The sequence below is a fragment of the Pan troglodytes genome, chromosome 17 (genome assembly GCF_028858775.2).
Source record: "Pan troglodytes isolate AG18354 chromosome 17, NHGRI_mPanTro3-v2.0_pri, whole genome shotgun sequence".
In the NCBI taxonomy this organism is placed as follows: domain Eukaryota; kingdom Metazoa; phylum Chordata; class Mammalia; order Primates; family Hominidae; genus Pan; species Pan troglodytes.
The window spans coordinates 51758926-51785344 of record NC_072415.2 but is presented as its reverse complement, the minus strand read 5'-3'; the positions used below and the strand labels follow the sequence as shown (position 1 = coordinate 51785344).

The 26419-nt window shown below is 35.8% G+C and overlaps 1 protein-coding gene across 7 annotated transcripts in view; it reads right to left on the bottom strand.

The window, feature by feature from the left end:
* The window catches only part of PIK3C3 (phosphatidylinositol 3-kinase catalytic subunit type 3), a 126231-nt gene extending 101204 nt beyond the window's left edge, over positions 1-25027 (bottom strand). For 4 of the 7 annotated variants that reach the window (XR_010151909.1, XM_054672067.2, XM_016933599.3 and 1 more), the window contains exons 1-4: positions 24798-24986; positions 22395-22583; positions 17481-17624; positions 9670-9799 (exon numbers count right to left, since the gene is read on the bottom strand). Coding sequence is in view for 6 of the 7 variants with exons in the window: in XM_054672067.2 (XP_054528042.1) it covers positions 9670-9799; positions 17481-17624; positions 22395-22583; positions 24798-24865 (531 nt within the window). In the remaining variant the exon portion in view is untranslated. Of the gene's footprint in view, positions 1-9669; positions 9800-17480; positions 17625-22394; positions 22584-24797 lie in introns of all 7 variants that reach the window. The other 3 variants (XM_001142812.6, XM_003315876.5, XM_063795616.1) reach the window with 3 other exon arrangements.
* Between the last annotated feature and the right edge of the window lie 1392 nt (positions 25028-26419).

Sequence of the window (26419 nt, the reverse complement as noted above, 5' to 3'; positions counted from 1 at the left end):
AGATCACTAATAGGTCCTTCTAAACAATTTATTCTGTTAAACTAATTTGATCCAGAATGTCAGTTTATTCATCAACATTATTTCACATAATTTATTCAAGGCGGAAGGAAGTGTATTCAGAATCCAGGAGAAGTACACTTAATCAGCTTGCTATAATTTATAAACAAAATAGTCTGAGGTTAATTTTCCTTTTCAGAATAGCTAATAATAATAATAATAATAATAATGGCATGATTCCTATAATTAGCAGAGATAATGGAGATCTGACCACACTTTAACAATGAAAAATACCCAGGAATACAGAAACAGCTAGCTATTCAATAAGCTGCCATCAGTGAGAGCTGTAATTCAGGAATCTTGACTGTCAGTCTTCAACCCCAGTTATAATGTATCTCATTATTATTTAAATCTTTCATCAGTTTTTATAGTTCTACTAATCTTAAAAGCGTAAAATAAAACATAATGCCTTCATTTTTCAAAACACCTCCTCCTTGGATACTTTAATGCTTCTCATTTCTCCAAAATCTAACTACAAAATATCATTACGTGGGTACAGGTTTAGAAATTCATATAAATCATCAATTTGATAACCTATTATAGGATTTGTAATAAGAACTGATGTCCACTATATAATAAAAATCACTTCTTAAATCATATCTCTAAAATCCAAAACATTGACTGATCTTAGTCTTTCAGAGATAACATGCAAGTATATTCACATCTCTAGCGGGAAAAATGCAGCTCTAAAAAGCCCATTTCCGAATGAGAGTTTAGGGATTTACTGGGAGCTTAGGGAGTTTAGGGATTTACAAAGGCAATCTCTGCCTTACAACTACCAAAATTTTAGACTTCCAGAAAGAGAGCAAGTGCTCATCATATATCACATGTGGAAACAGTCTAGACACAGTGAAACATCTGTATCAGTTAGGAATTGTTTCAGAAGCTCAGTTCTCAGACATCAGCCAAGGGCCAACCTTGCAAGCAGGCCCTTCTAAGCACAGCAGCCTTAGGCCTGCTAGGTGAACTCTTTTTTTTTTTTTTTTTTTTTAAAGAGACGGGGTCTCTTATGTTACTCAGCCTGGTGTCAAACTCCTGGACTCAAGCAATCCTCCTGCCTCAGCCTTCCATGTAGCTGAGTGGCTGAAACTACAGGTGCACACCAACATGCCTAGCTAGTAACTCTTCTACATGTAAAATTAAAAGGGAAAAAAGGTAAGATCAAAAGAATCCCAATTTTTTCTTTCTGGGGGGTAAGTTTCAATATTCATTCATCATGTAAATGTTAAAACCCTGACAGTTAACTTTCCAGGACTAGGAAAACTGAATAGATCAATGAGTGCCTTTTTGCTACCCTTCTCAACAATCTTGGTTTTCAATTACTACTTAACTAAATTATTTGGCTAACTCTCCTAGGCTGAAGGGCACTTGGATGAAGATTATAACTCAACTAAATCAATTCAGTGTCTAACACAGACTTACTTCTTCAATGTGCGTTTAATGCATTCAAAAGAAAGAAAATTTTAAAATATTGTTATATTTAGGGATTTTTCCTTTCAAATTTTAATCCAAGACCTTCTTTAGTCCATGCCAAATTGTCCCCTTGAGAATGGGACCAAAAGAACCAAAGAACCCCTTGGTCCTTTTGGGTTATCTTCCCTTATAGGTTCTCAATTGAATGGAACATCTTGCCTTTCTCAAACTTCGTGAGAACTGACATATCCCTAACTTGGTCCATTATTGCACTCCTTGATTCTAATTGCAATCCCAAAGTATAATGTGACATCTTTAGTTTTTTCCAAAATTCCTGTTACTCCCTTTTCATTAATCACTTCTTTTATAGTGGTGTAAATTAGCCTAGAGGTCCAGCATGGTGGCTTATGCCTGTAATCCCAGCAGTTTGGGAGGCTGAGGCAGGAGGACTGCTTGAGCCTAGGAGTTTGAGACCAGCATGGGCAACCAAGTGAGGCACCATCTCTATATAAAAGAAACTATTCAAACATGGTGGTGCACAACTGTAGTTCCTGCTCCTCCAGAGGATGTGGGAGGATCACTTGAGTCCGGGAGACTGAGGCTGCAGTGAGCTGTGAGTGTGCCACTGCACTCCAGCCTGGGAAAAAAGGCGAGACCCTGTCCCCAAAACAAACAAACAAACAAACAAAAACAAACAAAAAATTGGTCTAGAGACGCAGTGTCCTTTTTTCCTCAAACTTCTGAAAAATAATCCTGTGATCAAGTCAATAATCTGACAAAAGCCTGAGCTGAATGAATGAGACTTCGTTACCATCATAGCTGCATCATTTTTTGTGATCACACAAAGAAAATAGCCATTTCTGGCCCAAGCATGGTGGCTCACACTTCTAATTCCAATGCTTTGGGAGGCCGAGGCGGGTGGATCACTTGAGGTTAGGAGTTCGAGACCTGCCTGGCCAACACGGTGAAACCCTGTCTCTACAATTACAAAAATTAGCCGGGCATGGCGGCACGCACCTGTAATCCCAGCTACTCAGCAGGCTGAGGCAGAGAATCGCTTGAACCCAGGAGTTGCAGTGAGCCGAGACTGCACCACTGCACTCCAGTCTGGACGACAGAGTGAGACTGTGTCTCAAAAAAAAAAAAAAAAATACACATATATCTATATAGCCACTTCCTCTCATGGCTCTAAAACGTTTCCGCAATTTTGCAGCATCTGTTGTACGTCTCTTGTATACTTACCAAGGGGTTCTCTCATATGTTTGTACACTGAGGTTCCTATCCTATTAATAGTTCCTTTGAACAACATACACCTTTTTCAGTAATGTTTCCTTTCCTCCTAGGCCTTTGTCCTTTGAGGTTGCACTGACTATGATGAAATAAATCTTAAGATCTACTGTTTTTTTAATTGCTTTTGAAGTATGTATTGGTAACAACTGAAGCCATATATCATTCATAACTCCAATTCTTTCATAGCACAGATATGTAATGGGTGCTTACCATAGGCAGGTCACTGTTTACTGACTTAATGGGCATCATCTTTTATGCCATACTTGAGGACCGGCAGTGTAGACACTGCTTCATATTCTATCTACCTTTTCTCCTATTTTCAATTTTAATCTTCTAAATAAGAACAATACATTCTTCATGCAAACACATTCCTCTCAATCCTCAGATCTTAAGCATATGTCACTGATACTTATTTTGGAAAGAGATTTCCATAAAGAATTTAAAGACGTGGTTTTAGGTGCTGGTTCTGCAAGTTACCAAATATGTAACCATAAATAAACAGCTTAACTTCTCTACACTTTCATCTTTTCATGAATTTAAAAACAATGTAGTGTATAAGTCCCAATCCTACACTTGTCAGAATCAAATAAAAGCAAGTAAAAAAAGTAATAACAACAGCTAACATTTATTAGTGCTCAGTATTTGCTGAGCAGTATGCTAAATCCTTTAAACATTTTATCATTTACACTTAGTCTTCACAATAATCTCCAAAAACAGATATAACTACTATTCCTACTTTACAGAAGAGGATTTCATGACTTAGTAAAGGTTAAATAGCTAGTTCAAGATCACAGCTGGGATTTGAATAAAAAATGGTCTCTAAAGCCATGATCTTAATCCCTTCTCTATTTTAGTTTGCAATCTATGCTAAGAGGTTTTGTTGATATTAAAGCACTTTACACATACAAGGTGATTATAAATGTAGTTACTATTATTAGTCATAATAACACTAACAATAATGACATCAGGAACTTAGTAATACAATTTTTTTTTTTTTTTTTTTTTGGTCTTCAACATTTAGAAGTGTGCCTTTGACAATGGTGAAGATGAAAGAGGACTTCTACATGTACATAAAACTAAAATCTCAGGGAGCTCCTCTAATCAATGCTCTAGGACAAATACCCATTTGATGCAATAGATTAATGCAAAATACTTTCTTTCAAGGGTAAATATTATAGTGGGTCAAACTACTTCAATCCCACTTTAGAAAATTAATTATGTGACCAGAAAATTCCTTGCTATCTTAATCTTGATTTTCAAGGATTATTTTGTGATTGTGATAATTTGTCAACGTTTATTCAAAAGATGCAGTACAACCAGCATATTCAAGTAAATTTAAATTAAAAGGATACTATAAAGAAACTCCTTTTGGCCAGGCGTGGTGGCTCACGCCTGCAATCCCAGCACTTTGGGAGGCCAAGGCAGGCAGATCACGAGGTCAGGAGTTCAAGACCAGCCTGGCTAACACAATGAAGCCCCGTTTCTACTAAAAATACAGAAAAATTAGCCAGGCATGATGGCGGGTGCCTGTAGTCACAGCTACCTGGGAGGCTGAGGCAAGAGAATGGCGTGAACTTGGGAGGTGGAGCTTGCAGTGAGCTGACATCGTGCCACTGCACTCCAGCCTGGGCGACAGAGCAAGACTCCATCTCAGAAAAAAAAAAAAACAGTCCGTTTTAGATTTCCCAAAACTGAGAAAAATATCTCAGAAACCTTTCCAGCTCCTTCATGGTTCACTAAGAAATCAACAATATCATGAAGACTACTTACATTTCCAAAGTATCTTGAAATACGGTGTCCTAGATAGCAGGCACAAGTAATATGGTTACCAGAAAGATGTACTCACCCACCACAAATTTGTAAATTGGCACTCTAGATCAATGCTGTCAGTAGAACTTTTGGCAATAATAGAAACGTTCTACATGTGCACTGTCCAATAGATATCTTCTAGCCACCAGGGGCGTCTAAGCATTTGAAATGTAGTTAAAGTGACAGAGCAACTGAATTTTTAATGTTATTTCATCTTAATTAACCTAAATCTAAACTGCTACATGCGACTTGTGGCTCTGATATTAGACACTGCAGCTCCAGATTATAAATGACTCTTTGAAGTGGTTGGCATGAACCTATCCTCAAGAAACAATAACTAAATGAACTTTAAAAATCCAGCTCCTATTTAAACCTGAGATCTAGACCCTGGACCCACAGTGACGCCACACAGGCACTCTGTGGTTCAGCCTGAAACACCACCACATCTTACCACATCTTCCCTGCAACAGTGTTCACCTCTATACTCTACTCAACAACATTCCCATACCTATCTGTGTCACACAGAGTACAAAGCATTTTTCATCTAGTCGTTACTTTCTCTTTGCCTCCTCTTAATCAAATTGACAGAAACTAAAGCACATTCCAAAGGCATCAAGCAGAGCTGCTAAAATGAAAAGGAGACAGTGGAGAAGCATGCTTTTGCACTAACCTTTCATGTCTAAAGACATGGATTCAAATATAAATCAAACACTAAAGCTTGGTAGTCACATCCAAAACCCCAGGTGGATATGCATTCTAGTCATAAAACTCTTATAATATGACAAGCTGAAAAACAGAGCAGATGGGAACAATGGGTAAATTTGCTCAAGTAAGGCCCACAGCCACCAAAAGCCTGGGTCATGGACAAGGAAAGTTTAATAAATGCTCCAGAAGTCTGGTCTTTTATTATTTTCACAAATCAATTCAAACGGAAAGACACTATACTAAAAATTAATTAGGGAAACTTAGAAATGGGAAAAAGAAGAAAATGGGGCAGGGGGTGGGGGGGTAATAGTTTATTTAAATTATTCATTTCTTTCATTCCCTACTAGAAGTCTAAGAAATTCAAGTTATAAAAAATAAAAATTAAGGAAAATGGTTATGTTTCCTTTTTTCATACTCATTTTTCCTTAAAGCAAAACTAGGCATGTTCACAAAATCATGTAAAATCATGAGAGAGGTTAATTCCGCTAAATTCATCCTGAAAGAACCGGACTTTTAAAAACTCTCAAACTTGAAAAGCAGGCTTTCAAACTTCAGCTATTCATACTGTAATTAGAATTCAACTGTAATAGGTGAGCAATAAATCAGAAGAGGGTTAAGTCTGGCTTGTAGTGGAAGTTCTTTGCTTAATAATTATCTAACACCGTCTTTTCACAGGTCATTAAATAGTTAATCTTCATTTCACAGTCCTCTTGTCCATTATCCCTAGACAATCAAGACTGAAGTAGTTCTATAAGTGAGTAAACTCTCTCATACTGCAGTTTGAAAATTGTTACTACTATGCTACTTATTTAGGCTCATGGGTACCATGCATAGTAAAAATGCTTTGCTATTATTAAGATTTATGTATATCTTTTTAGTCTTAAGCCAACTGTCTTCTCAAAAATTAGAAACAATCATAGTAAATTCACTGGATGGAAAATAAAAGTTGCAACAAGGAATAAACCATTTGGTTCTAACTACTTAACCCTCATCTATTTGAATACTAATTTTTTTTCTTAAAATGGTAGCGTGAGAAATACAGACATTACATCTACCATCTCTGTTCCTTCTGTATGAAAATGGAAGCAGGAGGCATACAAATACTTTCCCATGTTTAAAAGTTTATTATACCTAACACAATTTCAAAATGTTTTGAGAAAGAGAGTGACAATCTAACTGAACAACTTTTTAAAATGTGTCATCAGAAAAAGAGTGAAAGACAGCAGACACTATTGTGGCACAACTGTAAGAACAAATTAAGTATCTAAGCATAATTTTAAGAATTTAAGAATAATAATAATAAATTCAGTCAAAATAATTTTAAGTTAAGAATATAATTTTAAGAATGTAAGTACCAAAGTATACTCTCTCCGGTAAGTTAGTAAATTAACTAACTTAATTAATTAATTAACTAAAGAGTAAGAGAGCAAATTAAGACCATACAAGTATCAAAATATATTTTCTCAAGTATAAGGCAAGACCATGTTTTAGGTTAGGAAAGAGTTGTTTTTCAGGAAGCCTCTCTAAAAATTTAAGAAGCAAGCACTAATCAAACAACAAAATTAAGAGCAAAGCCCCATTATTCACATTAGGCAAGCCCTATGTAACACTTTACCCTAGGCATACACATTGCAGAAAAAAAGGAATGACCTGCAAACAATACATTCAAAGTTGCAAATTAATAATCACAATTTTATTCCCTACTAAGATAATAACTATGAAACCCAGGTAGATAATCCCAATTATTTCCTATATCAGTACTTTTAGGATCAATTAAAGAGCTACATGAGACCATAAAAATCATCCATTCTAAACATCTGATTTTGCAAACTCAAAAATTATTTTCCCCAAGTTAGCAGAATGGCCAAAACTCTGACTCGCAGTACAGTGCTCTTCCCACTATAATGCATTTCCAAGTGCCCAAACTTCCAATTTTGTCAAATCTTAAGACATCATTTTTAAAACATTTCTCTTCAATAGCAGCTGGGATATATAACAGTTCTGAAACCTCAAAAACCACAAGCAACTGCTATATCAAGAAGAGGGGAATATCGAGTTAGCACAATACATCAAAAAATAAAAAGAGCTTCCTTCAAAGAGGGAGCAATTCCTTAACAAAGCTACAAACAGGACACATTTTTCCCCTTAAAAAAGTAATTACTCATTTTGATGGTTTCTGTTTAGTCTTTGGGGAACATAAGTTAATACTAATGCAAGCTGTCACAGCACGGCAAGCTCAGATGTCTCCACTCCATTCAGAAGTTAAAAGTACAGTTCTATTAGGGATGAAAGAATGTGGAAAAGAGCTAGGCTCCAATTACTATCAGGAGGACTGTAAGCTGCTCACTCTCATTAATTTTTATTCCCATTTTAAAGATTTACAAACCAATAAAAACTTATCTGAAAACTGCTAACCATTCTGAACAATACAAACAGCACATAAATTTTAATAACTATCTCTTGAAAAAGTAGGATCCACTTGGCTACTCTAAAGAATTTAAACTGGGGATAATGATTGCTACCAATTAACAAAAACATTAAGAAGGCTTCTTTCCTACACCTCATTGAGCTCTGCACATGCTTAGTCATCATTTCTAGAGTTGTTAATGTGCACAAATAACTAAAAGACAAATATGAACAAGCATGAAGGGTTACTGTTTCAATCATAAAAAAGGTGATCATTAAGTCACATCTTTTTTCTAGTATAAAATTCAAAAGATTAAAATGAAAAAGATATACTATTAACGTTGTGCTACATTAAAAAACCAGCAGTCCAACTGGGACTAATTCCAACGATTATACTCCATACACCGATGCCTGAAAAATGTCATAGTTGTTACAAAAATTATTTTTTAAACCTTCCATCAAAAAGAATTAGGGAAAAAAATTAGAAACCTAACTTTTTAGGTGAACAGAAGCCTAAATAATGTGTTTAACCGAGAAACAATGTAGTTACACTGTGCAACTATAAAGCTTTACATTTCTTGACTCTGGCCATTCCCCCTCAGACTTAGAATTTCGCCTACAATATGAATCATAATGGCTACTCTTAAAAGACAATTTAAGAGCTTTTTTAAAAATATTATTCTTTATTCTTTTTTAATTTAACCTTTTTCATATTATAGTGACCCACAGGCTATAAATGAATTGATTCTAATAAAATTTATATTAACTATTCAAGGTTTGTAAAAGGGACAGAGAGTAGCTCAAATGAAAGATCATCACTAAGATAAAGTCTTAAAGGTAGACATATGAAAAGCTTGAGACCTTTCCTATATCCCATGTCAGAATGCAAACAAAATCTCAGAATGAGTAGAAGAAATGAATATTAAATTTTATTTAATTATGGATGGGAGAAGCAGACAATAGTATATTGGTCAATATAGTTATCAGGTTGCTACGACATCATTTTTCCTTAAAAGAGCAATACAAAAGACAAAATGAACTTGACAAAAATTCTATGTTGAAGCATGAAGCCTAGCCAACCCAAGTACTTATTCTTGAAGATTTCTTCTATATGTGGGTAAAGGCAACAAGCTGTTAAAAGCTTAGCAACAAAACTTCCTCCAGACATTAAAGAGGCACTCCTACTAATAAGATTGCAAAAAAAAAGTATGTGTTATAACTACAAGAAAGTGTCCTAATCAGATAACTGTAAAGGGATCCTTAAACAGTATCTAACACAGTGCTTTGTGAAAGGAAGTTCACAAAATAAATGACAGCATTGCAATTAATGCACGGAATAGAATTTAGTTTTTATATTTCTAAGTGAAAACACTTGATTAAAACAATTTTGAAAGAAAAAGGTAATAACTTCATCTGCTTACAAAGACACTTTATACTAGTTAATTGTCTGAGTCATCTTCACTTCCAAATGGCATAAGCTTCTCTAGCATGTTACACTAACAACTTTAAGGCTATGTCACCAGAAAAAGTGGGTGGTCATCTTGAAAATATCACCAACACTCCACATTTTCAAACCTGACAGATTTCCAGACATAAGGTCACATACTGAATGATTCCATTTATATGAAATTTCCAGAATAGGCAAATCCATACAGATAGTAAGTAGATTAGTACTTGCCTGGAACTAACTGCAGGGAGCAGAAAATGGGAGTGACTGTTAATGGTGCAGTTTCTTTTAGGGGTGATGAAAAAATTCTAAAATTATATAGTGGTGATGATTATACAAGTCTGTAAATTTACTAAACCATCAGACTGTATGCTTTCCAAGGGTGAACTTTATGGTATGTGAATTATATCTCAATAAAACAATTATTTAAAAGTTAAGATTTAGATTTTTTAAAAATCTGACAGAGTTCATAATGTCAAGGTATATATACTACAATAGACATCAGTCAGAGCTTTGCACCTGTTCCAAATGACTTTTTTTACCTTGGCAAGACGGCTCATCTGATCTTCTGAGAGAGTGCTACTTGTTCTGCCAGGAGTTTTTGTGGGTTCTGATCCATCTGCTTCTACATTAGGCCAGACTTTCAAGTCATGCATCCCTTGGCGAAACATGCTAGGGAAAAAGAGAATGTTCAGGGTAGAAGTAAATTAATACAGTTCATTACAGGAAATTTTAGATTCCTAAAAATAAAGAGAATTCTATACATGGAAATGTATATCTCCACTGCCAAGCTTTAAGCCCCCAATGGAATGTAAAGCAATTAACCAAGCAACTAAAATCCATGTCACACTGCTTTGCACATGCCATTCTTTTCTCCTCCAAGCACTCAGAACTATGACAGAGAATTCTACACAGAGAGTGGAAGGAGAGAAGGATGAGAAATGAGCACACACATTTCATCACTTTGGTGAAGATCTAAGGAATAACAGAGATCAAATTCCTAACCAACTGAAGAATGCCACATTTACAATGACTAAAATCAAAATTTAAATAATTACATAACTGTTTTCTTTAAATGACATTACAGTAGACTATATAGTCAAACTGCCTGTACTTGAATCACAGCTGTGCTATTACCCACATAACCTAGGGTAAACTACTTAACCTCTCTGTACCTCGGTTTCCTCTTTTATAAAATAGGATAAAAGGACTTGTATCCCACAAGGTAACTGGAAAAATTAAATAAATCAATACAAGTAAAAAGTACTTAGAACAGTGACTGGCATACAGTTAGTATTCAATAAATGTTAGCTATTACTAGTCTTTTTGCTGTACAAATTGATTTCTCCTTTCTTTTCCATAAAAGGCATGTTCTAAAAGTGAATACAATAGTAGATTCATACAAAAACATTTCCCATGTCTATAAATCAGAAATTTAGCACATAGCCAGAATTCAGCCTAAGTTTGGTTATCCTGCTTCAAAGTGAAACAATATATAACCTTTGTCTTGTTTTTGTCAAAAAGCTACCAAGAACATATAAAGATGAAACAAACTCATAAAGAGCTTTAGATAACTATGTGTTTTAACTATGCTGCTGCCAAGTTCCCATGTTTCTTTCTGATGGGGAGGTTAAAGATGTTCTTCTGTTAATGTGGTTTCTTTTCAAAAAAATATTTTTGAACAAGAATTTTCAAACATAAAGTCTACTCAAACAGCATCTACTCAAAGCTCAATAAGTTATTTCTTACTCTTAGAAATAAAAAGACTATAGAAATTGCAATAGAAAGAAAAAAACTAGAAGTGTGTGTAGATGGACAGGCAAATCTAAAGCATTTCATACATTTTCACATTTAATACTTTAAAAAAAAAAAACAAGGTACAGACTGGGCATGGTGGCTCACACCTGTAATCTCAGCATTTTGAGAGGCTGAGGCAGGCAGACCACTTGAGCTCAAGAGTTTGAGACTAGCCTGGGCAACATGGCGAAACCCCATCTCTAAAAAATAAAAAAAAAAACTAAAATTAGGTGGGTACAGTGGCATATGCCTGTAGTTTTTAGGGGGCTGAGGCAGGAGGATTGCTTAAGCCTGGGAAGACCAGGCTATAGTGAGCCATGTTTGCACCACTGTACTCCAGCCTGGGTGAGAAAGTGAGACCCTGTCTCAAAACTTAAAAAAACAACAACAAAAAAAAATTGTCTCCTTAACTGCTAACGGTTTACATAAATTTTTTCAAATCATTATTATAATGTTCTGGCTAATAAAAAATTTCTTCATAGATTTTCCTAAGGTAACAAAGATTTTCACTAAACATTATATAATGTGTATAAGTAATGATGCCATAAACATTTAGATTGGGAATTATAAAAGATAGCTACAAACTCATGAGCACAATAAGATCAAAGACCATATCTGTTAAAAGGTCTCTAAAGTTGGCAATAAAACAGATAATTCTAGTAACTGTATTTGCAAAAGCTTACCTTATGGACCCATACAAAATGCATTGACTAGCTGTGATAAATCAAAATTCTCAATATTTATTTATCATGTTAAACATCAAAAGAAAATTACAGTACAAAAACCACATATATACATGTCTCTTATAAAGTTAATTTTCTTTCTCTTTCAACTGAGATATAGATTCAACATTAAGCGGGCCTGCTTAGAGCAGTCTCTAAGGAACTACGTACAGTGAGATGATAATATCACTTTAAATAAATATCCTTAAATATACCTTCAGAAATAGCAGAAGGCTTCCCTTCCTTCTCTCTACCTTCCCATCCCCCAGTGAATACTTTGGCTGGCTGAACTTAACTAAATCAAAAATAAGCACATTTGGCAAGAAGTCAGTTTACTAAATGATTTAGGTGCCTTGGGATGGATCTAGAGAAGAGATTTAAGGATAGGGGACGTGGAGGGTATGGGTGATGCCAAGTGACTCAAATGAGCAAGTGAACATATTACTTTCTTTTGACACTAATGGAACTTTGCAGAGTTACACAGCCTCCAGGTGGCAAGGCAGAAGATGCTCAGAGCATCGTGTCCACTTGGGAAATTAAGCCAAACAGGCAAGACAGAAGAAACAGCACAGCAGGATCTCCTTCTGACTCCAGCAGAGGCCCCAGCAACAGCTGCTGTTGATATTCCAGCTTGCAGTGCCAAGCCACTACAGCACCAACTGCCTTGACTTCCAGGATTCACATTTAGAAAAAACAACTGCAAGAGAAATCTACAGCTTGCATGTGGTTCTTTGCCAGGTCAACCTAACAATCAATCCATTCTTTAGCTACTTTGAAATTTCATATGCTAGACTTCCAAATTAAGGACGACAAATTATTCTAGCCTTATCCCTAACAAATCAGTATTTCAATTATTAATTAGACTATTCTCCAAGAAGTTCTGCCTCATACTGACTCATGTAAACAAAACAGATATTAGCAAACAGCAAGAGCTGATAGTCACAAGATTACCAATACTACAATACTAGATGTCTTGAGGATCACTTTTAACAGCTACTAAGTACACATCAGAACCCTTTAGGGGAAAAGGCGAGGGATGGTTGGTGTTATTTCATTGCATAAGAAACATCTGAGAAAACTATGGTTAAAGGCAGCGTTTCCCTAAGTTATGAGAATGGAAGTGGCACATGGCATGGTTTTTGAGGAGGTGGAAAAAAATCTGCACGCGCTTCTTGCTGAGACCACCCAGAATACTCATATTGCCCTGTCTCCCTGGATGGCAGCACCATGCAAGGAAGTAGCTGTGAGCCAACAGCATAAGGAGATGTCTGCACTCTGCTGTAGCACCAGGAACATCCTGAACATCATCTTTCACAATCCAAAGCTGCACAAGAAGACCTGTAGCTGCTTAGGACTAGGAAATGCCTGGCTTTTCTCCAATGCGAGGCAGCTCACCCACATGGCAAGGCTACAGGACAGAGAGGAAAAAAAAAAAAGTTGTTTTAATTTCATAGGGTTTCTTAGAATTCCTTCTTCTGAGGTGAAGGTCAGTACAAGCGCCAGTACAGGGGGAATAGGAGTTGGTGATTTAGTCTTTTTGCACTCCACCCCCTCAAAATATCTTAGACCTATATTAAAATCTTACGTTATGTTAGTTATGTTTGGATAACTGCCCTACAACTATATAGGAGTTGAACTGATTAAAAATGAAAATGATGTAAAGCCTGATCTTCACCTTAATCTGAGAGTGAGCTGAATATTCCGTGTATATCTGACTATGGAAAACAGAACCATTCTAATTAAAGGACTTTTTTGCAGATATTGTATGCATATTTCGCAAATCAAATGAATTTCATATCATTTGTATTCACTAGGGATTCTTTTGCTTCAATTTCTAAAATTTAATAGCATAGTTTTTGTCATTATATTTAGTCTTGCTATTACCCACTAATGTTAAATAATACTTGTTTTCCATGTATAACAGGGATATCAAGCTTTTCTTTTAAAATAAGTGGAAGTTTAAAAAAAGTAAGTTGGGTTAAATAAAGATATCAAGTAAAGAACAATAGGCCAGGCATAGTGGCTCATACCTGTAATCCCAACACTTTGGGAGGGCGAGGCAGGCGGATCACCTGAGGTCAGGAGTTCAAGACCAGCCTGGCCAACACGGTGAAACCCCGCCTATACTAAAAATACAAAAATTAGCTGGGCACAGTGGCATGGGCCTGTAATCCCAGCTACTCAGGAGGCTGAGGCAGGAGAATCGCTTGAACCCAGGAGGCGGAGGTTGCAGTGAGCTCAGATCACCCCACAGCAGGGCGACAGAGAATCCATCTCAAAAAAAAAAAAGGGACAATATACTTAGTAAAGAGATATGAATGGAATTCTAAAAGTGATAAGTAAATGACTCAAGTTGGAGAAATCAAGCTCTAAGTGAGATAATTTCATGCAATCAGTGCTTCTCTCTAACAGGTTTCATTTATATCGGGCATCTGATGTGTTCGGGACATGAAGGAGTGTAGGATGACCTATTTTCCAGTTAGAGTTAAGAGAAAACAGATGACTTTCCAAGATTCAAAGTCTTATTTTAGTTAATGGCAGAAAACAAATTTAAGTAACCACTCACTTATTGCTACTGCTCCCTTTATAGAAATCCTTGGGGTTTAATGACTTTTTAAAGTAGAACAAGTGCTCCTGATTTGTCTTTAGGCACGCTGCCAGCTTGGTTTGGATGGGAGGTAAAGGAATTTTCCTTTCACTGGGATATACACAGAATTACAAATAAAGTGGGCACCAAGGGAAGGAGTAAAGAAGAGGAACGCATGAATGCACGTGTAAATCATATTAATAAACTATCACAAAGGTCAGTTCAGTGCTTCTCAAAATGTGGTTCATAGGCTCCCTTTCACAGACTCACTCAGGATGCTTGTTTAAAATGCTGATTCTTGGGCCCCACCACAGACACACTGAGTTAGTGAGAACCCAGGAAGATGCTTTTCTCATAGGCTTCCAGGATGGTTCTTAAACACAGGTTGATTATTACTGATTTGATGTAGTACTTTTTAAAAAAACGTGCCAGAAGCCAAACTAAACAGTACCAAAAATCAATCTGAGAGTTTGTTTAGATGTAGGCAGTTCATTTCACTGCATCTGTGGAAATTTCAATTGTCCCTCCCACAACTACATCCTGGTCAGAAAATCCTCTGAAACTAGATCCTAAAGTCCCCTAAAATGCATGAGTACTAACGCAGGTGTTTTTATGAGGGAACCTCCTGTTGATATTCCAGAAGGTAAACCACTTGTGATGAATCTGGGAGGAAAAACCAAGAGGAATGTCTGGTTATTTCTCAAAAATATTTAGCCACTAAGAAGAGCTGTACATTTTTCTTTTTCTTCTCTGTTGCAAACAAGCCCCTCCCTAGTAACAAAAAATAAGGGGTAAACACTCTGTAAAAGAAACAATACTGATTTAGCAATATGTCCATTCTGCTGTAACATGCTATTTTATCAAAAAGTATATTTTAAAACTGAAAGTTACAATGTTTCAGACTACATCTAAGTTATTTTTCCTGTATGAATTTTAATAACAAATATCTCTTTAGTAGCCACATTAAACTAAAATACCTAGGTATTTGTAAGCAACCAAGCTATTCCAAATGGGATTACATCTAGATTTCATTCATGAGTTTAGAAGCCTTTCTGACACACTCTATTCCTGGATAGGAAAGTTTAATATTATAAAGGCATCAATTCTCTCTTTAATTAACATATATAATTCAGTAAGATTTTCTAACAAAATAACATTGAGTTTTTTAATTGAGAAAATATTAAAATGTATCTGCCAAAACAAACCTGGAAATATTTTAAAAGAAAGACTAATAAGAATTATCCTTACCTAATACTTAAACATTTTATAATACTATCCTAACTGACAGAATAGCCCAGGAAGGATACCTAGTATTTATTAAGGTCATTATAATATTTATTCAATACATAAATATATGATATAATATTTATCAGGCCCATTAAATGTATTTAGTAATGTAACAATCATAAACTACTCAATGAGGTAGATACTATTGTTCTTTCATTTAACATATGAAGACATTGAGGCATAAGATTAAATAATTTGCCCAAGGATACACAGATACTAAGCAAAGAAGCCAAGATTTGAAGCCAGATAATCTACAACTTGCTTTCCTAACCACTATAGCACTATACACTATAATGCCTCTCTTAGACTTCAACACATGATGAATTGAGTATATAAGGACGCTATTTTAAAATAGCTAGATAAGATGACTTATTTAATAAGCAGTGTTGGGACAAATATTCAAACCATTTGTTTTGGTTTTCTCTAAAAAGCTATCCTCACTATACCACTCTTTCACAAAAGTAATTTTAGATAAATCAAAGATTTTAATGTAAAGGAATAAAAGCATAACAGAAGAAACCATTTTAAAGAATCTTAAATGGGAACTTCCTAAAACATTAAATTCACAGCCCAAAAACTAAAAACTGATAGATTCAAGATAATAATTTAAAATCCATGAAGAGCAAACAAATACATACTAATTCAAAGGAACAAACCAAACCAGAAAAGCAGTATTTGTAACATAACCCACAAAGGGCTAATTCCATTCATCTACAAAGACTCCTTATATATCAATAAGAAAACGACAACTCAAAAAAAAAAAAAAGCAAAGAATTTTATGATATGTGAATTATATCTCAATTTCTAAAAAGGACAAAGTACATCAAAAAGCAGTTCATGGAAACATAAACACAAATAGTCAATAAACACTCCAAAATACGATCCTCCTCATACTTAATGATGTAAAAATTAAATAACATTTTTTAACTTTAAAGTAGACAAAAATTAAGACATTTGTAATATCCAGACAGATCTATAGCATTTCACACTGAAAGGAACCAGAACTTCTTTCAGAGATTCCAGGTCTGGAGCAGAAAATTACCAAATGAGCCTGGAAAAACTTGTCTACCAGAAAGCAAAGAAGCTACCAATCACTACTAGTGTACTGCCAAAAGGACACGGGGTCTACTTGAAGGGTCTCCTACTGACCAAAAATGAGATTTTTTGAGCATTATAAAGAGTAAAGACAGCAATGGACTAAAACACATAAAAAACAAAATGCACAAAAGCCATCGATCACCACCTTTGCAAATTACTAGGGCACAAACTCATTAGTCTTAAAATTGGTAAAGGGAAAGAAAGTTAAAATATTTATCTGTCTTTCCTATATGAACTAAGTAAATACTTGATGAAGGACCAAGTTCTTTAGTGAAAAATTCCTATTAGTAAATGCAGAATAATAACAGAATGTCACAAATTCTCTAAAGATAGACTGAGCCCTCTGTCCCAGGAGAAAAACGATATAGAGAAAATATCCTTTGGGACTATGGGATTTTTTTTTTAACAACAAACATCTAGTATTTGCAAATGTTTCAAAAACTGAATTATCTTTTCTATCACAATCATTACCATCATTAGCTAATGAATGCTTTTTAATCCTGTTTTTCATCCTTTCTGTCAATATTATAAAAAAAGCAGATAAACCCTGTAACAAAGCAGTTATATGTCATAGTCACTTTTCCCTAAAAGCAAGGTTCTATTTCCCAATGACTTCTATTTTCTACTAGAAATCACATTAAATCACCAACAGAAGAGCAATATAAATTGTATTTCCTAATCTATCTGTATATCCTGTAGGAAATATATGTTAAAATCAGTGTAAGGAATGATCAAATCATATGTACCTAACTGGTTTACACTGGAGACTGAGCATAAACTATTAAAGCCTTCCCTCATTCCGAAAAAGAAAAGGGTCAGAAAGCTGCTACACGCCTACAGATGAGACCAACAGAATGCTTACCCGTATTTTCCAAAGAGCGAAACCGTTGTTCCTCCTACAGGCACTGCTTTTCCAGGACCATACACATCCCATATGGTGAGGGCCACTTGGGCATTCCTGGGCAGGTCAGGGTATTTTACTGGTAGTTTCAGCCATTCATTCCAGCTATGGAAATAAAGTTAACATAAATCAGAAATACATATATATATATATATCTTTCTTTTAAATTAACAAACCACACAAAAAGTTTTGGCCAGAGGAAAAGGTTTCAAAAATGTTGTTAGACTCTAAAAAATAATATGGCAGTCACCTCAATTTTGCTAAAGGCAACTTTCCGTTTTAAATAAAAACATAATTGTTTTAATAGAGCTCATGAAAAACAGCTCTGTTAAATTTTTTAATAAAGAAACTCAGAAAACACCAAGACACCAGAGAATATAATGGGGAAAAAAACCTGGGAAAACATTTCAACCTGTTAGAACTTTTTAAACAAACCATGATTTTCTTTAACCACTCTTCAAAACCCAATTTACATTATGAAGATAAAATAATCAAAATTACTCATACTCAAAAGCACTTCTGAGAATAAATCAGGAAAAAAAACAATCAAAACAAAAACTCAAAGTAGAAAATCTACTACCTTTATCACATGAAGTTACCAGACTGCTCCAGACAGATATGTGACTTCTTATGTGAGAATTTTCTGTTCCTCAAATGATTTCATTAATACTGATAACATTAAGCTATTAGTGCTTTATGCTTTCAAAGCACATCTGTGTATATTCTTTCACTGAGGAATGTTTGTTAATAATAATATAGTTAATGACACCACAGCTCTTTTTTTTTAAACCCTCTATATATTTATGTAAATTTTCTTATACTTTTAAATTTCACACTGTATTCATTTGATAATTTCAACCCTCTTCAAGAGGAGCTGGCTTTTAAATTCCAAAAGAATACTGTGCCAACAATATGCCAAACTAATACCTAGCAGACACATAGAATTCTATTTCTGTTTACTCAAAATTATTCTGTTCATTCGAAGTTATTATCTAAGGGACATATCCTAGTCTATGTTAAATACATCTGTATTGCTAAAACATTTAACAAAATTTCCAAAAACTTAAACAACAAATCATTTATATACGCCATATAAATTAGAGATGGCTATCAATTTCAAGAAAAAGGAGTTATTAAATCCTTTTCTTCTATGAAATACTTTTTTAATCACATGCTTAAGAAAGCCAGTATCTACTACAAATAGGCTCAAACAACTAAACAAAATTATCTAATTACTAGCCACATGGTAGGGCAGGCTAGAAAGAAAAACACTAAGCAGTGCCAACTTTTGCCAATGAATAAACCACAGAAGTTAATTAACACTGGCTAAAGTTGAAGACAACAATAAGCGATAACATCCAAAATAATGTTTTGGATATTATCCAAATTTCTTTTTGGATAATATTGTGGAATTTATTATTCTGTATTCTGTCCTTTAATGACTACCAGACAACACCAATGACCAACTAATCATTTGTCTCAAATCTTCTGCTATCCAATACCAGGCAACACCACTTTCAATCAAAGCAACTGCACTTAATATGTTTTATATACTAGGCTTCTGCAGAAGAGTTCTTTTGAAAAAAATGATCCTACTTTGGGAGGCCGAGGCGGGCAGATCACTTGAGGTCAGGAGTTCAAGATGAGCTTGGCCAACATGGTGAAACCCTGTCTCTACTAAAAATACAAAAATCAGCCGGGCATGGTGGTGTGTGCCTGTAGTCCCAGCTACTTGGGAGGCTGAGGCAGGAGATTGCTTGAACCCAGAGGGTGAAGACTGCAGTGAGCCAAGATCATGCCACTGCACTCCAGCCTGGCGACAGAGCGAGATGCCATCTCAAAAAAAAAAAAAAAAAAAAAAAGAAAAAATGATCCTTCAGTTAAAAAGTTTGAAAACTGCTCTAGATATTCTAGAAGTTATAGAAAAATCTAGTCAGACACCAAAAAGGTATATATTTTGGACACCACTTCGTTCTCTTCCTCTTCACGAATCATCCCTACCCCATCCGCTAACCCTCATTAACCTTAAGATTCACTTGGCAACAATCAAAACATCACCAGACTGCAAAGCCTAAATCTGGATGCTCCAATCCCCACCAGGTACCCCCATCACCGCATACCATTGTGCTAGCACTCGAATCTGATTAAAATACTTCAGAATCCTAACTGTAATTTTTGAATTAGATTGTATTATATGTCTCTCTAAAGCCATTTTCAAAACCTTTATGAGACAATGTGAAATATAAGTGTTCTTAAAAATGTAAACTACTTCCCTAAAGAATAATATTCACATAAGAAAAAAACTTAGAAATTTGCAGTACATACACCTAAAAATGAGAATTTACCTTAAGTGTAATTAAAGGAAGTACAAGTGTCCCTCATGGGATCTCTTAGTGTAGGACAGAATAGGACATGATATGATAGACTTGAATAAATTTCGGATGAGTTCCTCATTATTAGAACTCTCACAACTCACTATCAGAAAGTCAGAAATCAAACAGATTTAAATAATTTAGAATCTCATACTGGCCCTAAAATACTATCTGAACTAAGGAATGCAAAAATTTGGATAGCAAGAGATCCCTTTATGATCTAATTTCTTCTTTCCAAGGTTTATAGAATATCTCTTTTAAGCAAATACTTATAAACAATAAGGACTATTTAAGGTTTTTACCTCCACTCACTTTAGGATGGCAATTTTTGTTTTGATGAACTACCAATAAATTCAACTTTCGAATACTAAAGAGCAGGATGTATAAAACGTGCAAATGTTTTCTCTTAGTCTCCTAAAGACTATTCTTTTTTTTTGAGATGGAGTCTCGTTCTGTTGCCCAGGCTGGAGTGCAATGGCTCAATCTCAGCTCACTGCAACCTCTGCCTCCTGGGTTCCGGCGATTCTCCTGCCTTAGCCTCCCAAGTAGCTGGGATTACAGGTACCTGCCACCATGTCCAGGCAATTTTTGTATTTTTAATAGGGGGTTTCACCATGTGGGCCAGGCTGGTCTTGAACTCCTGACCTCAAGTGATCCACCTGTACAGTATTTTTTTTAAAAGCCTATTCTCGTGGTATTTTATCCAAAATAAGGTGTTTTTCTAAATCTATTGTCTACATAGCTTAGACATTTTAATTTCAAAGTCGTTTTAAATAATTTTAGCGTACTTTCCAGTACTTTCACAATTTAAAAACTACAAACGTTAAAAATTCAACTTTTAGAGATCAAACATGGAAGTTTTTATATTCTTGCAAACATATAATATAAAAACTAATGCAGAGAAGAGTTGGCAAATGGGAGGAGGAGGAGAAAATCTTTAATCTTGTAATTGAGAATTTGCTTTTGTTGTAATTTCCTTTTTTGTCAAGTCATGCAACAGAAGCCACTATACATTTTTCCTTACCAAAATGTTTTTGGCCTTCTAGACCTAAATTTGTTTTAACTCTTCTGAGAGTAATAGGTGACCTCAAAAATCTAATTAAAGCTTTGAGCTCTGTCCCTGAAAAAGTACACAAAACACAAAATTCTGCATACACCTTCAGGGGTTTGAAGACTTCCTGATTCCAGTTTAAGAATCTCTGATACAATTAAAGAATTCTGCTCCATTGTTTTAGGTGTGATGATGATGATACTGTAGTTATGCTTTAAAAACAGATATACAGAAATACTTACAGTTAAGGTGTTATAACGTTTGAGGTTTGTTACAAAATGGTGAGAATACAAGATTGGCCATGAGTTAACAGTAGGTATATAACAGAAACTTAGGCGTTCACTGTATTATTCTATTTTTGTAGGTTTAAAATTTTCCAGAATAAAAAGTATTAAGTATATATATATTTTTTTACGTGTGTGTGTATATCTACATACACATACACACATATCTATATACATATATATCTATATCTATATACACACATATATATATATACAGATAGATAGGCTAGATAGACAGACAGACAGATATCTCTCCACAAAAGACTACTGAAGAAATTACACCATTAAAATACTTGGTTTCGATATGGCCAGATCCCAGAGTTCAGGCTTCTGCTCTTTGAAAACCCTTTCCAGCTACACTGGGTGACACCTGGGACACACAGGGTTGAACCCTCTATGGCACAGTCTGGCTGTCCATGTGGTCACATCCTGTCTTCCATGAATACTCCTTCCTTAAAAGCATACAGCCTGTGTATCCTACACTGAGCCTACCAGAGTGCTGAATAACACTCGCTGATCAAACATCAGAACTGCACTACATAGTCTATCAAATAAGAAGTGTCAAGAAGTCAGATTAAGGATCCACAATACTCTTCTGAAAAAAACAGGAACTTCATGTTCATTATATTTACCCTGCATCTTGACAAGGTCTTGCTAATGTGCCATGCTGAATAAACTATGAATCTAAATAAATTAGTTTCATATGTAAAATAATAATAAAAATTTTATTAGTTTCATTTGTAAAATAATAATAAAAATTTTATCTGAACAGATGGCAATAGATCTATCTCTAAAAATCTGAGCTCCAAACATCAGGTTGGACAATATTTCAGACTATCCAGAAGTATTTATGCATTCAAGAGCACAGGATGGTAAAGAATTTTAAAATGCCACAGACGTGTTTTTGTTTTTGGTCATGTAAATCAGTCAAGTGCTTATCAAAATGTCAATATGCTAAATACAAACATAAATCCATTTCTATTTCAATTGCAGTTATAATACTGATATGCATAATACTTTATATGAGTATGTTTCTACTTCAAATGATTTGATCCATGCCTATAGGTATTAAGAAATTCCTCTATAATCCTACTAAATTATACTTGCAGCATCCATAAAGAAAGGTAAGAACAGTCTGTAACACAATATATGCCAGAAAAAAACTTACTTCCATCTTGTACTAAATGCTTTGTAGGATGTTCTCACTGGCAAGGCCAAAGGCTTCCCTTCTGCAAAAACTTGACAAGTAACATAAAGATCAGAGCATGTCTCTTGGTATAGTCCTGAAAACTTCAACATTGGGTCTTCCAGGACAGCTTTATAACTCTTTTGTTCCCTCTTCCCTTCCAAGCTTCCTCTGAAAGCACAAGACCAACAATGTTTCAGACATGAATTTTTTAAGCATGTACATATATACATAAGTACTAAGCATATACATATATGCTTTAAGTATGTACATATATGCATAAGTACTAAAAAGTTTACCTTCGTGTTAAGGTATGCTACCTAAACAACATTTTCCTGTATATGAAATTAATGTCATTTTTATATATGATAAGGGTTTCTTAAAATCCTAACATACCTAATATCAGTCCCATCTTCATCAACACATTTCTCTATTTTATACTTCTGAATTTTAAACGCTGCCATTGACCCTTGATATACCCTCTGGAAGTCACCAGCTTTCTAGGCCTTGGTTTCATTTTCTTCATTTCAAGTTGACCACATATTCATCTATTCTTTCAGGAAACATTTACCATAGTGGACAAAGAAGCCCAGAAGAAAGAAAAGATAAGCAATACAGTATTACAATAAAATATTAAGTCATTGCTTCTGGGGAAAAAAATTTACTTTTAACTGCATGTTTTTATTCTACTCTTTCCTTTTTTTTTTTTTTTTTACTATGCACATGCATTGTCTGATCATTTCTTTAAAACATAGTGGTATAAGTCATAAATAGATATGCACAGGATACTATCACAGAGGGAGGAACATTTTTTAGACATCAAGATTACATCAGATACTGTGCCAGGCATTTTATATTTTCTTTCTTACATAATTTTCACCATATTCTCATTTTATAAATGAGGAAACAGAGACTTATAAACTAAACTCCTTATCCACAGTCACAAAGTAAGTAACAGAGCTGAGAATAAACACTAGGGCAGGGAGGCCAAAGCCAATATTCTTCCCATTACAGTAAGATAAATCAGAGTCTCAAGAGTACTTAGGCTGGCATGGGGAAGGGACTTAGTACCCCAGATAGATGTCTGAAATGATCCTGAACAATGCATGAGAGTTGAAGCAAAAGAAGCAGAACGTCATCCCAAAGGGAAAGGAGACAGAGTGAGACCCTGTCTCCAAAAAAAAAAAAAAAAAAAAAAAGGGACCGGTTTTTTTTGGCTTTTTATTTTTAATGTTCAAACATTTCAAAAAATGCATTCATATATCCAAGAAATACTGAGCATCAAGCTGAAGGAAAGCCCTTTATCAATATTGATCCTGTATGAACTACTAGTGGTGTATGCTATGGAAAATACCTTAAATGAGTGTATAAAGTATCATACAAAGGTACAAGGTGGTTGTTGACATATTACTTTTACCACCACCACCACAAACTAAAAAGTAAACTATTTGTCAGCGAATAAGGGACTTCTGAAAATAAAATGAAATGATCATTCAAAGGTACATCAGACAACTGAGAAAATTTATCTATCACTTACTGCAGACCTTTGACCGACGCATATTTGTTGAATATTAATTGAACATACACAAGAAATGTTTATTAATTATGGATGATGCTATGGTCAATAATTTGTGATAGCTTTGACAACACTCCTACATGACCACCTTAAAAGGGACATAATTTCCAACTCTGTCTTGTGCATCCCTCGTCATTATACCGGTTCTATTATCCTCATCTCAAGATATCACGCCCTTGACCTTTACTTCAGCCGTGGTGCCCCAACGTTTTCCTGCAAAGACTCTTTTCTCCTATCTTCTTGGTACCTTTGAAACTGGAACCCTCATCTTCGACTTACTCCCAACTTCCCTGACTAAACACTGCCATACTACCCAAAGATTCACTCTAGGCCTCTATCACCTCCCGTGCTAATACACCATGTGCTCATCTTATTCTCAACTATCGCATCTGCCTGTGTCTACCTCTCCATAATTTCTGAAGCCTTCATTCCACCCTACAAGCCCCGTTCCAAAATAAAGATCGTCCTCTTACTTACGACGAGACTTGATTTCTTAATTTACAATGAAATAGTAATAAACTCTCAAAAGGCTGAACAGCAAAAACTTTAAAGATTGTAAAATACAGCGGAACTTAAGGGCTATTCCTACTGCTGTGCTTCTCACGGAGACCACGTATTAAATCCTTTTCCAAAAGAGCCCCTCTCCACGATCCACTCTCTCGCGCCTCCCTGGCTACAGCCCACACAGCCGCCCCCAATCTGGGCCTTGAGACGAGTCACGTACTTTCTGCCTCTCACTCCCAACAGGCCCCTGCCCCCACGTCCCTACGCCCCAGCAATCCCACTCCCTGTCCCGAGTGTTCTCTTACATCTTAAGCTGGACGTTGATATCCAGGTCACAACTATAGATGTAGTGAAACTTCTCTGCTTCCCCCATCGCACCGTCTGCAAAGGTACCACCTACAGCGGGAACTTAAGTACAGGAAAAACAACATAAATGAACCAGCTGAGCCCCACAACACGGGAACTTCCGGTTCCGCCCCCGCCAGCAAGCCGCCAATCCCCGCCCGGAGCGAGTTCCGACGCGGCGGAACTCCCCGCCGAAACAACCCTTCCGCGCATGTGCACAAGGCGCCCACCATCTTGCTTAAGGGCAAATGTATATGGGAAACGGCTAATCTGGTTACATTCCAGTTTCCCTGTCTTGACAGCACTTTTTTTTTTTTTAAAGAAAAAGAGACGCTATCATTTGAGCTTGAGCTGTACCTAAAACAATACGAAAGAAAATTCAATTCAAAAAGAATTATAACAGCTTTCACTGGCTGCCAGCTAAACAGGTTACAAGCACAAAAATTGGAATTTTGCCAGGTTTAAATTCCAGTGGCCTTCCCAAAAAGTGTAGCACTAATTTGCTATCTCAAGCAAGGATTTTCTCTTTCTGCTCTAAAGAGTAGGGAAAGGACTAAATAGAGAATAAATAAATCTGGGTTTCATGTTTGGTGTTGTCAATATTCATGCTACTTTGGACATAATACTTGCGTGCATGTTTAAACTGGGAATATTCAAATTCAATGTAGTTTCAAGCCCTAACCCAAGTTAGAATCTAGAGGCCTCCTGTAATAACTACAGAACACAGATCTCTAAACCCTCTGAGCTCCTATAATGTTTGTTTTTATAATTATTATAATCTAAAATTGTAATACTCCCTTCCAATTAGATTGAAAACTCTTGGAAGGTAAGACTAGTGTGCCATTTACTTCCGTGTCTTGCCCCGCTAGCTGTCTAATGCATTGCTGAGTTTAATACTTCCTACTTACTGGTTATTAATGATGATATTGAATGAAAGTCTCCATTTTCTATGCCTTTATTTCTTTTTTCTTTTTTTTTTTTTTTTTTTTTTTGAGATGGAGTTTTGCTATTGTCGCCCAGGCTGGCACCATCTCGGCTCACTGCAACCTCCATCTCCTGGGTTCAAGCGATTCTCCTGCATCAGCCTCCCAAGTAGCTGGGATTACAGGCACCCGCCACCCAGTCAGGCTAATTTTTGTATTTTTAATAGAGATGGGGTTTCACCATGTTGGCCAGTCGGGTCTCAAACTCCTAACCAGTGGCGCGATCTCGGCTCACTGCAAGCTTCACCTCCCAGGTTCACGCCATTCTCCTGCCTCAGCCCCCCAAGTAGCTGGGACTTCAGGTGCCCGCCGTCACGCGCGGCTAATTTTTTGTATTTTTTAGTAGAGTCGGGGTTTCACCGTGTTAGCCAGGATGGTCTCGATTTCCTGACCTCGTGATCCGCCCTCCTCAGCCTCCCAAAGTGCTGGGATTACAGGCGTGAGCCATCGCGCCCAGCCTATGTCTTTATTTCTAAGTGCTGCATTTTAAGACGGACATCACTAAAGTATGTGCAAAATGGCGTAATTAGAATGTTGAGGGATTCGAAAAAAAATATTTCCAAGAAAGGGTGAAAGGTGTGGAGCTGTTTAACCTGGAA